Genomic DNA, 12,454 nt, shown 5'->3' on the forward strand with positions numbered 1-12,454 from the left:
AACCGTCAGGGCCAAGAAGTGGCATCTAGAAGGTTCTTCCCTGCTGGGAAACGTAATTCTACTTGGCGTGTTTGTCCCAACCATGAAAAAAACCACAGTTCTCCCATCACCCTTCGTGGCAAGGGCTGCATGTGAACGAGAAAGGAAAGCCGGCCGTGGCTGAGCGCGTGCTGCGGGCTGGAGCATTGGGAATACCAACAATGAGGGGGCCCGTAAAGCGGGGGAAACGGGGAGGAAGTCCTCCTGCCTTCTGAGTAGTGATGCTCCCCACCTGGCCAGCACACACATACCTCATGTACTCACAGGCATATACACACCGTGCACACACATACATGTACAAACATACATATGCACACACATACACCGTGGATGCACAAATGTGTGCACACATGCACATACACAAGCAGTGCACACGCTGTGCACACATGTACATGTGCATGCACACGTGTGCGTGCACACACATATTCATGTGTGCAAAAGCATGTACATACACATTCAGTGTGCATACACACATGCCATGCACACACATATACACACATGCACACACATACATACACTTGTAGCCATCACCACCAATTGGGCCTGAGGCATTCTCATGTTGTAAAGCTCCCCAATACCCAGTGACTCCTTCCTTCTCTGCATACGTGCTGCCCTGTGGGCTCCAGGCAGAGACGTCAGCCCCCTGTGAACCACTAAGCCCAGCATGGCTCTGGCGCCCAGGGGACAGCCAGCGACTGCTCAGCAGGGCGACAAAGAAAAAGCGAGCACTTGCGTCTGATGTTCTAAAACAGAGTCGAATTGGGGGCAGAGCCACATCCGTGGAGGCCAGTTTTGGGGTGAGGGCTGCCCTCATGTGCTCTCTCTCCCCCCCACGACGTCGGCTGGGTCTGGGCTACACAGTCAGAGCCAGCAACAGCAGGTGAGTCACATTCCGGCTGCAGCAAAGGCATAAAGCGGAGAACACTGAGGGGAACACACACGGGTTATGCACCAGGGGACCCGGGTCCGCTGGGCCTCGGCCGGGACCGTGGGGGCTGAGGGCCGTGGCTGTGGCTCCGCAGCCTCCATTGGCACAGCGTCCCGTTGGACCCCCTCATTCCCGCTAGCTTTTCTCATTGGGTCACAGGCCAACAGTGTGTACGACCCGCAGGGCCTCAACCCTAGCATGGTCCCTATTTATCCTGAAATGACACGCATGTGTCATCTGCATGTGATATGCTGTGACATAATATATCATCTACACACCGTTTTTTAAAAAGGCCATGGGATGCCCAAAGTGAACGATAAAGGAGAAGAGAGAAGGCAATTTCCAACACGTGTATTTCAGTCTGTGGGTGCGCAGCGCACGGGGCGCCCGTGACGGCATCAGCTACAGGTGTGGACTGAAGGGCAGGGAGAGGATCCGAAACTTTTCAAATGAGACAGGAAAACCAGAGAGGTTGGTTCTACATAAACATCGCCTTGTGTTCAGGGTGACTGATGAGAGTCTGTCTGACCAAGTTCGGCACGAATGCCGTGGGATTTCTGCACGTCCTGGGAGATGTGGAGAGGCGCTGCATCATGGGCATCCCCGGCCTGGGGGACATCAGCTCTCCGGGACTCCAGCCACCAAGCGCCAACAGTGTCACTTCTCATCATGACAGCCGTCCCCTCCATTTGTACAGGCCCCTTGGGGCACAAGCACCCCTTCTGAGACCAGGAAGGTCGGGTGGGGACACCAGGGAAGGGGGGCTGGCCTCCCTGTCGGCCAGAGCCAGAACCTCCAGGCGGAGCACACAGAGCTTCTGGGTGTCCAGGGAAGAGGTAGTGAAAAGCCTGGGGGAACCCTCCCTGTCTCCCCTGCCACCACCAGGCTCTGTCCCCACAGTCCAGAGTGTACCCCCAATGTAAGGGAGCACCTCATCCTGCCCTTGACCTCCCCCCCCCCCCATGCAGAGCCTGTGGCACTGGCTGGGGGCAGCATCTGATCCTGGAAGGTTTGCTGGCCTCTGGGGTCCAATCAACTTTCCCTTGCCTCCCTGCAGCCCTCCCCTGAGCCCTGCTCCTCCTGTTAGCCAGCCCCCCAGCCCCTCAGCCCCCAGAGTACAGGAAACAGCAACACCCTGAGCAGAAGACTGGGAGCCAGGCCTGGGAGTGGCGGGTGAGAAGGCAGTGCTCATCTGCCTATCACTGGATGATGATATCCTGGGAATGGCCTCTCCCACCAGGCCTGCTGGGTCCACATCCTCCCACCCCATTGGGGGACAAGGGCTGGGGACAGGAGCTTGGGAGTCAAGTGAGGGTATAGCCTGGCCCTCTCAGGGTACAGCAATCCCCTTCAGGTCAGGGGCAGGTGTGGTAACATGACAGGGGCCTCTGGGTTACCCACAGCCAGGTGCCCAGTGGCCTGCCCAGCCCCCACACCCTTCCAAAGCCACCTGGGCATTCAGTGTGCAGGGCACCCCTCCACCCGCCCCACCTGGCGGCACCAGCTGGGAGCTCCTGCACGTGACTGGGTGCACATGTGCCGCTCAGTAAACGGGTTCTAAAGCCGGCACGTGACGTAAGAACCTGCATGCATCTAAAAACACTCTCCCAAATCCGTCCCCGCAAAGGCACACGTTAGAGATCAGCATGTACCCTCCATCCATCCAACACAGCAGTTGTTCTCCCCTTTGGGAACAGACTTTCTTCCGTCAGGGCCCCTGTGCGGGGCACTGAGCCTTACAGCAGCCATGTTGTGAGGAAGCCCAGGCCGCACAGAGAGGCCGCGTGCAGGTGCTCCAGCTGACAGCCCAGCGAAGGTCCCAGCCAACAACCACGTCAACTACCAGATCTCTGGTGACCAGCCTTCAGGTGACCTCAGCCCCCTGCCCGTGAGCCATCACAGCCTTCAAGTCTCCCAGGTGAGGCCCCAGACATCATGCAGCAGAGATAAACCATCCCATGATGGCCATGTCTGAATTCCTGCCCCACAGATGGGAAGTCAGGTTCTAGGACATAAAGGTACTTTGTGCCTCAGTGCACTCCTTGGGGTGCATGTGGGGGCAGCCGACGCGTGTGCATCTTTAAACATGCCAGTGACACTTGGCTCGGCAAAGGCTCGCACTAGAAGGGGAATGCCTGACCCAGGGAAGAGCAGAAGCAAACCCCACACACAGTCAGGCATTGCCTTCGCTTTGTTTGTCCGAAAGGATTGTGTGGAGTTGAATTCTTGCAGGTTAAACACAGGACGGAGTCCCCCAGAGGAGTTCCGGAACGACTTGTGCTTGGCAGATGGTAAGGTGAATTTTCTAGAAGGACAGACACGCCAGCGTTGGTAAGCGACATCCAATGAAGCCAATGATGGGTGAGCTCAGAGCCTGGTGGCCCTCCCTGGTGAGTGTGAGGGGCGGGCGGAGGGGAGAGCCGGCTGAGCCGGGTCAGATGACGGTGCAGCTGCAGCAGTACCTCTCGGGGTAGTCCGCCACGTACACTCGGTGGTCGGTGCCGTAGATGTAGTAGACATTGTTCTTCCCCCGGTACCAGTAATGCACCTCCGTGAGGGGGACCAGCTCGATGGTCTGGCGCTGAGGAAACAATGGGCCGGGAAAAGCCTCAGTGTCCTGCCCAAGTCGCTCGCCTGTCCAAGAGCTGTCGGGGCTCCCCGCCACCTGTGGGCTGCAGTCCTTGCTCTGGAGTCGGCATTTTGGCGGAAATCTGCCTTCCTAGCTGTATCTCCCACTACATTCCTCCATCAACGCTAAGCTCAGGCCCAAACCGAACCCTCTGACTCTAGGTTCCCTGCAGTGGAGGCGCAGGCAGCCCCGGGGAGGAATGGGATGCACGGAGAGTCACTGACAAGTGGGACATCTTCCAGGACATTAATTTCAGATGGGGGTGGTGGTGGTGGTGGGGGGAAAGTAGAGGATAAAGTCATTTTAAACATTTTTATATTACAACAGCCACGGACATATTAGGGAGTGGATTATACAACCTGAATTGCATTTCAAGATAAACATTGACACCAAAGAAACTCCAAAGTTTGGTAGGCTGTTTCAGGCTATTTTCTCAGACCCCGCCCTCTCTTACCATGGTTTTGCACCGACCCTCCTTTGAGAAAGGTCTCAAATGTTCCCCTCCTTTAACAAATGGGAAAACTGAGACCCATGGGCTCATGGGATTTCCAGTTTGGAAGATCTGAAGTCAAGACCCATCTCCTCGCCATAGCTGGACCTGTTCCACGCTCACATCTCTCCACAGCATCCTCCTCTACCTAGAGGCTGGGACACTCCCTCCGACAGCGTGGCCCTAAAGCCCCTCATTCTCTGGCCCCTTCTCTGATCAATGACGCAACAACCTTCCAAAATGGAGGGGTCCTGAATGGGACCAGCCGCCACCCTGGGTGAGGACGCTGGCCTCCCTCTGAGGACCCACCCCCATTAGCTTCTGGGGCTGTTGTTATGACAACTGCAGATGCGGCTGACCCAACACAGTCACCCCTGGTCATTGAAGCGAAGCGTTCCTGGGGACATCCTGTGGGCCAGGCTTTATGTCAGAACCCCTAAGTCCTTCCGCACTGACTCTTCCCCTGCCCAACACTCAGGTTCGGGAATCTCAAACCCAGAGGGAGGTGGCATGGCTGGCCCAGGATCAGGCCCTCTTATTTCCCCTCCTTAAGTAAAGAGCCCAAGTCCTGTTGCCGTAGGTGGTGGTTCAGGGCCCTGGGGAAAGGGTGAAACAGGCTGGGGGCGGAGGGGTTGAGAAAATGCTCCCTACTACACTGCGGGGAAGCTGAGGGGAGGCATGACATTGCGGCAGAAGGGGGTCAGAGTCAGGGTGTGCATTTTCCACAAAGCTTTCTGTGGGATCTCACACTTCCTTTATCTGGGCCTCAGTTTCCTCATCTGTGAAATGGGAATAAAACTTCTCTGTCACAGAGTTGCTGAGACGACCAAATGAGACTGTGAGACAGATTTCTCCATATGCCAGAAGCTGGTCTCCAACTGATAACGTTAGAAATAAAAGACCTCCCTTGACATTTTGGTACAGAAGGTTATTCACGGTGACCAAGACATGGAGATGACCAATGTGTCCTTTGGTAGATGATTGGATAAAGAAGATGGTACATGTACACAATGAAATACTCCTCAGCCATAAGAAAAGATGAAATGCTGCCATTTGCGACAACATGGATAGAGCGTGAGAACATCATAAGTGTAAAAAGTCAGGTGGAGAAAGTCAAGAGCCACATGATTTCACTCATGTGGGATATAAAACGGAAATCAACAAATAAAAACCTCACAGACACAAACAACAGCATGGTGATGATCAGAGGGGAAAGGGAGGGGGAGGTTGAAGAGGGTAAAGGTGATCAAATACATGGTGATGGGAGGAGATTAGACTGGGTGGTGAGCATACAATGCAATCAATATACAGATGTATTTAGAATTGTACACTGGAGACCTAGATAACCTTATTAACGGGTCATTCCAATAAATTTAATACAATTTTTCAAAAAGAAAAAGAAAGTTGTCTCATCCTTACAAACCTCCATGAGGCCATTTTAGCATTTCTTTTTCCACAGGTGAGAAACTCAACTTTAAAGAGGAGGAGTAGGTGGCCATGGCCAGGTTAGGGTGCAAAAGAACCAGGATCTGAGCACACTCTGCAAGACTCAGGCCCCCTGACAATCCCCTACACAGAACTGGCGCTGGGCATTCCCTGTCCAAACCCCCACCCTCCCTCTGACAGCTTCCAGCCAGCTGCCACGAAAGCCACTCCTGGGGACACGCCGGGCACCACTGCCACCTTCTGGCCACTGGGCTACAGCACCAAGGCAACCCTAGCCCTGGAGCTGTGGACGGCACCACTGCCACCTAGTGGCCACTGGGATTCAGCACCAAGGCAACCCTAAACCCAGCTGCCACACCTGCCCCTGGAGGCTTGGGGAAAACAGGTTGGGACTTGGGAAATGCCCCCAGGGGCAGGGCACTGGGTTCCCACCCTACCTACCACCCTGGATTTGAGATTTCCCTTCCCGTCTGAATATCGGGCAGGTTTGGATCAAAATCACACTGAGCCAGATTCCTGCTTGTAACCCTGCAGTAGCTTCCTGTCGGGATAACAATCCAAGCCTGTCACCATGGACTGTGCGTCCTGTCCCACTCACTGCCCCTGGCCACACTGGCCCCAGCTCAGTCCCCAGTCCACCTCGTGTTCCTCAGACGGGGACTCCCCTGCCACCCTCCCTCCCTCCCTGCCTTCTCAGGAAGGAGCCCCCGGCAGAGGGAACATCCCTCTCCTCCCTTATGGGACCCGGGAGCCCCCTCCTGGCCCCAGAAGCAGCCCCTGCCCCGCCCGCTCACCTGCTGAAGGACGCGGGCTCTGGAGGCCAGGGTGGCAGCGCTGTGCTGGGCAATGCCCCGCTGGGAGGCCAGCGAGATCTCCCGCAGCGGGAAGTCCGCCAGGGGGTACACCTGAGGAGAGACGCACCACCTCACCACTCTGACCAAGTGCCAGCACCTGGAGCCCTGGCAATGGACTTCAGGTGGACGGGAGCGGGCCCAACTGGGAAGGGCCCGAGGGAGGCCAAGCAGCAAGCGGGTGGGGTGGCTGAAGCCTGCCGACCCTTGAGGACCCACATTCTGTTGGGAATGCCACCGACAGGGGGCTGTAGACAGTACTCCTCCCGCAGCCCGCTGGTCCCCCGCAAGCCCCTGAGGCTGCCTGAGGCAGGGCGTGCTTTCTGAGGGCAGTGGTTCTCAACCTCGGCTGCACATGAGAATCACCTGGGAGTCTTTGTAAAATCCTGATTTTTGGGCCTCCTCCTCCGGAAATTCTGTTTCTTGGTTACTAATGTTGCGGCCCCACCCCATAACAAAGAAACAGAATTCCCACAGGATGAGGCCCAGAAATCAGGATTTTAAAGAGATTCCCAGGTGATTCTCATGTGCAGCCAAGGTTGGATCCACTGTCCTAGAGGGAAGGCGCCTGCCAGGAGCCTGAAGGAAAGGCAGCGATGAGGCCGAGAAATACTGCTCAGCCACAGAAAGAAGGAAGACCTGGCACTGCCACCTTGAGGGGATGTGCCAAGTGGAGTCAGACAGAAAGACAAATACCATATGTTCCCACTTGTATGTGGCATCTAATGAGCAAAGCAACCAAACTCACCGATACAGAGGACAGATTGATGGTTGCCAGGGGCAGGTGAGGGGTGGAGGAAGGGGGTGAGGGGAGGTCAAGAGACACAAACTTCTGGTTATAAATTTAAGTCCCAGGGGTGTAATGAACAGTGTAGTAAATGATGTAGTAAATGACTACATTACTACAAACAATGTAATGACTGTAGTAAATAATGCTGCGCTGGACATATGAAAGTTGCTGAGAGAACAGATCTTAAAAGTTCTCGTTACAAGACAAAGATATTATGTAACTCTGTACAGTGACCGATGTTAACTAGACTTCTCATGGCCATCATTTCACAATATGTACATATATCCATCCAGTCATTGTGTTGTACACCTAAAAGCTAATCTAGTGATATATGTCAATTATATCTCAATTTTTAAAAATGCATCTGGCAGAGTGAGAGAAGTCAATCTAAAGAGGTTGCAATACGATAAAGAAGAGAGAAGCAAAGAAAGAAGAAATAAAAGGGGGCTGAGCACCTGGCCCTCTCAGAGCAAACAGCACGAGGACCCCGCTCAGGCCCCCCACGCGGCCGAGCTCCTGCCGAGGCCCACAGGAAAGGGCCACGGGGCCACGGGGCCACGTCGCATTACTGCAGGCTCTGTGGGCCATCGCCCTCTGTCCCAACTACGAGACTCTGCCCTCACAGCACAAAGCCGGCCACAGACAATACCTAAACCAGCCGGCATGGCTATGTTCCAATAAAACTTTATTTATAAACTTTATTATTAAATGAGGGCCTGGAGTTTGACAGCCCCTGGCCAACAGGGCCCTCCCTGACCTGGCTGCTGGCACAGCTCGTGTCCTAGCTCCTCACTCCACCTGGCTCTCTGCCCTCCAGCGCCCCTGCCCTACCGATCTGCAAGGTCTCTGTGAACTGTTCCCTCTGCCAGACACCCTCGCTCCCACGGCCACCTGATCCACCCCCACTGTCACCTCCCTGTCCCACGTCCCACCCCCAGTGCTGAAACAACACCCTACCCTTCCGGTCTCCCCACCTGGCTGCGTGTTTCTCACTGACCCTTACTGTCTCTGACACTGTGCTGCATGTTACCATCTCTCCCTCCCCAGACTATGACATCTACGAGGCAGGGATGTTGCTGGGCAGTATCCCCAGAGCCCAAGGTTGTGGAGAGAGGGAGGAGGAAGAGGGAGGAAGGGAAAAGGGAGGAAGGGCCTGGTATGTGACATTCAAGGAGGCCTGGCCCCGTGGGGTCCTGGAGGCCTCTGGCCTGACAGGCTGCCCTCTTCCCTCCCAGCCTGCCCTTCTAGAGCAGGGATGGGGAACCTCTTCTCTGCCGAGGGCCATTGGATATTTATAACATCATTCAAGGGCCATACAGAACTGCCAACTTAAAAATTAGCCTGCTGTATTAGGGCAAACATTTAACTAACTCACCCCTAATGCCTGGGCAGGGCCAGACCACATGATTTCACGGACCGTAAAGGGCCCAAGGGCTGGACGTGCCCACCCCGTGCTAAATGAATGCAGCGCCCACAGAGAGCCAGAAGAGCCAGAAGAGCCAGAAGAGCCAGCGGGTGGACATAGCTTGGCGTGGTGCTTGCAAACCCTCCTTACCGTCGTGTTTTCATCCTTGAAGAGGTTCTCTCCTTTGGCTTTAGCTAGGAGCTGCACGGGGCAGTTCAGCCGGTGCTCGGACACAAACTCAAACAGGCTGTTCTTCCTGCAGGTGAAGAGCACGGGGGCGGCAAGAACGTGGGTGTGGGCTCAGGCAGGCCTGGGCTGCGGGGACCTGGGGAAGGTCTTGACCTCCCTGGGCCCAGCATGTCCAGCTGTGAACTGGGAAACCAGGCAGGTACCCACAGCTCAGCCCATCCTTCCCTGTGCGGGCCTAGCAAAGTGCCCACCGGAGAACCCTTTAAGGCCTGGAGCGTTCCCCGACCTGGGGATTTAGGACGCAGACGGGGACGCCAGGTGTTGAGAGAGGCTGCGACACTAGGAAGTGGTGATGTCGGAATGTGAAGTCTGTCCGTTCTAAAGCCCGCCAGCAGCCCGCCACCCCTGCCACCTCTTCCCAGGGATCTCTCTCTCTCTCTCCCCTTTCCTGGGAGCTTTAAGCCCTTCCCCACCCCCTCCTCCCACCCGCCATGGGCCCCTGTACTGTGTGCAAAAGCCCCAACCACGTGGTTTCTCTGCAGAAACCAGTCCCGGCCACGTCCCACAGGGCCACGCACGGAGACACCTCCACGTACCACACGATGACCAGCTGGACAAAGTGCAGCAGCTTCTTTTCCCCCTTGCAGGTGGCACAGGTCTTGTTCCCCCTCCCCGAGCACGTGCTGCACCTGAGAGGGACACAGCGTCAGTACCACTCAGACACTCCTAGGCCCTGGTGGCTGCTGGGGCCCCACCCCAAATCCTTGTTCATGGAGGGGGACTGTTTCTACCTTCCCACCATTCAGAACTCTTTCTTCCAGTGGCAGTGCCCCAATTCCCTGTGGAGACCACCCTTCTCCCACCCCGTCTCTAGGGTTCTTGGGCTTGCCCACCCTTCTATGACCAGCTTTGTCCATCTCCCTGGCCACAGTGGCTGATACAAAGGTGGGCACATGATGCAGGGAAATGCCATGAGATCCACCCTAGAACTTTTGTGGGAACTTTCAGAAGAGGGACATCCTTTCCTAATGCGGTTACTAAGCGTGAGCTGCTGATGGTCCCCTCTGCCACGACAAGAGACAGCCTGCCTGAGACTAAAGCCATCACAAAGGAAAGCACAGTACGGAGTAGAGACAGATTCCCAATGAGACTGTTTAAGCACCTGGATCCAGCTGTACCTGAAGCCTTCCCAGAAATCTATCCCTGGATGTTTCTGTTCGGTAGGACTATACATTTATGTTTTTGCTGAAGCCAGTTTGAACTGGATTTCTTTCACTTGTAACTGAAAGAAACCTGAGTTTCTTTCCCCATCAAAAACCTTCTATACTAGTCACAGGGGGCAGGTCAACTAAAGCTTCACCATCTGCCTTGTTAGAAGGACAGCCAGGGCCTTAATGAGCTAAAAGTATCTTCAACCAACACAAGTTTGAATGATTTCACTCCTCATGGTTTTCTGTTTCCCTTTAAAGATTTATAAATACATTAAAGGCCCCGATTTACAAAATGCAATGCCCCGCTGCCTGCAAAGCCCTGTGAGCAGAGATGCAGCTTTGCTGGTTGTTTAATCAACCAACCTTCCTGGACTCCTCCATTCACAGGCCCTCAGAGAGTTAAGAATCTCAGCTTTGGCTGCTTCTCTGTGTCCACTCCCCCCGCCCCCGAGCTGAGCAGGAACAGGTCTCCCTCCTTCCTTTCCCCTCCTTCCCGCAGCGCCTTGCTCCTACACCTGACCCATTGCTGGATGAGTTCCAGTCTTGTTCACAAATGTCAGGCCTCCCTCAAGAAAAGCCCACCGCTCCACAGATATGTATCAGCACCTACTATGCACAGAGCCTTGGGACAGGATGACAAGGTGGACAGGGTGCCTGGTCACCTTCCAAAAGGGCAGACAGTGAAAAGCCAGGGAGACCTGCTCCTACCTGTGCCTGCCCGACCCGGAGCACAGCTGGCACCTCCCAGGCTGCTTGGCTCTGCGCTTGGCTCCGCTGCAGGAGGGGCACCTCACCTGCGGACACACAGGCCTCAGTACCCTGGCCGCGCAGGGAAGTGGAGCAGAGAGCATCCCAGACGTGGTCAAATCCCAGTCTGGTGACTTTGAGCAGTCCCTTCCTCTCCCTGGGCCTCCCTCCCTCCCCCTGGAAAATGGGAGGGTGGGACGGAGTGTATCTTAGGACCCCTCCAGAGGCTTTCAGGGGCTATACATCCTCCATCCCTGGGGCAGCAGCCTCTCCTGCTCCTCACTAATCCCCCTGATCCCAGGGACTGTCCCCTAACTAAGCAGCCATGGCCAGAGGAGCAGGGAGAGGGACAGGCTGGCTGAGAGAGCTGGTGTTGGACACGGGGTCTCTATCTTGGAGAGGCCCCCAGAGGTGACTCAGGCAACGTTCCCAAGGTGGCTCAGAGTGGGCACCAGGGACACTCCAGGGGGAGCCTGAGAGAGGAGGGGGAGGAGGAGGAGGAGCAGAGGAGCAGGGGTGGAGAAAGGCACAGAAATGACCTCGGGGAGGAGGTGAACCGCAGGAGTGAAGGCACAGAATAGACTGGGTAGGCGTGGCCACAGCTGGCCCCACACGGTGCTCAGGCGGGCAGAGGAGTGAGCACACAGCAGGCGGAAGGAGGGCAGCAACGGGGTGGAGTGGCAGGCGGGCAGAGGGAGGATGGAGGGAGACAGCTCAGAGTGACAGTGGTCAGCATGTGCCCAGAGGATGAGGTGTAAATGGGAGAGCTGAGAACACGTGAGGAGCCTGGTACGACTCCTGGGACCATTAGTAGCCCTGGAAGTATATGCAAAGGCTGATGCCACCAGAGCCTGGCTGTGTGCTTAGGGGCCTGTCCGGGGTGGAATCGTGTCCCACCTCTCCCCCCACCAAAATTTACACCCAACAGAGCCTCAGAAAGTGACCTCATTCGGAACTAGTCTTTGCAGACTAATTAGTTAAGATGAGGTCATCCTGGACTAGGTGGGCCCTAATCCAATACCAGTGTCTTTATAAGGAGGCCAGGAGGACAGAGAGACACCCAAGGTGATGGCATGGAGGACGGAGGCGGATGGCATGGAGGGATGGGGCCACAAGCCAAGGACGCCCAGGAGTGCCAGCAGCTGCCCAGAGCTCAGAGCCTCCAGAAGGGACTGCCCCGCTGACACCCTGATGCTGGGCTTCCAGCCCCCAGGACTGTGAGAGAATAGATGCCTGTTGTCCTAAGGCCCCCAGCTGGTGGTGACCTATTACAGTCGCCCTCGGAAACTGGAAGCCCTATGAACGTGATTTTCTCGGCTCCAATCACTCTGTACTACAAGTGCCAGTCACTGTGCCTCCCCCACAGCAGGGGAGCCTGGTGGGCAGGACTCAGGCCTTAGTCCTCTTGCTGGGCCTAGTGCCAAGCAGGTACTCAATGAATGCTCATAGATGGATGAGAAAAAAAGAGCAAAATTACAATCATAAACCACACAAGTGAAAAAGGCCAATAGAGACCACCCAATCCAACCTTCCCATCGTACAGGTGGGAAAACAGAGGTCTGGCCAGGGGGAATGACTTGCCTGGGGTGCCACTGTTAGGCCCCCAGCCCAGCCCTCTGCCCCCGGGGGTTCCTCCGCCCACACTACACTTACCATCGGCCACACAAGACTTACCATGCAGGCCCCGTGGCAGCCGCTGCACTTGTAGCGTCCCCGCCCATGGCACTTG

The 12,454-nt window shown here is 55.7% G+C and overlaps 1 protein-coding gene across 1 annotated transcript in view; it reads right to left on the reverse strand.

Moving 5' to 3' along the window:
- Nucleotides 1-2,255: 2,255 nt before the first annotated feature.
- SSUH2 (ssu-2 homolog (C. elegans)) overlaps nt 2,256-12,454 on the reverse strand; it is a 30,673-nt gene continuing 20,474 nt past the window's right edge. Inside the window, exons 8-12 of the mRNA XM_015560340.1 lie at nt 10,687-10,902; nt 9,364-9,456; nt 8,729-8,834; nt 6,327-6,437; nt 2,256-3,548 (exon numbers count right to left, since the gene is read on the reverse strand). Of these exons, the coding sequence (XP_015415826.1) occupies nt 3,402-3,548; nt 6,327-6,437; nt 8,729-8,834; nt 9,364-9,456; nt 10,687-10,902 (673 nt within the window). The 3' untranslated portion in view covers nt 2,256-3,401. The remainder of the gene's footprint in view (nt 3,549-6,326; nt 6,438-8,728; nt 8,835-9,363; nt 9,457-10,686; nt 10,903-12,454) is intronic.

This window comes from Myotis davidii, unplaced genomic scaffold, assembly GCF_000327345.1.
Source record: "Myotis davidii unplaced genomic scaffold, ASM32734v1 scaffold73, whole genome shotgun sequence".
NCBI lineage: Eukaryota > Metazoa > Chordata > Mammalia > Chiroptera > Vespertilionidae > Myotis > Myotis davidii.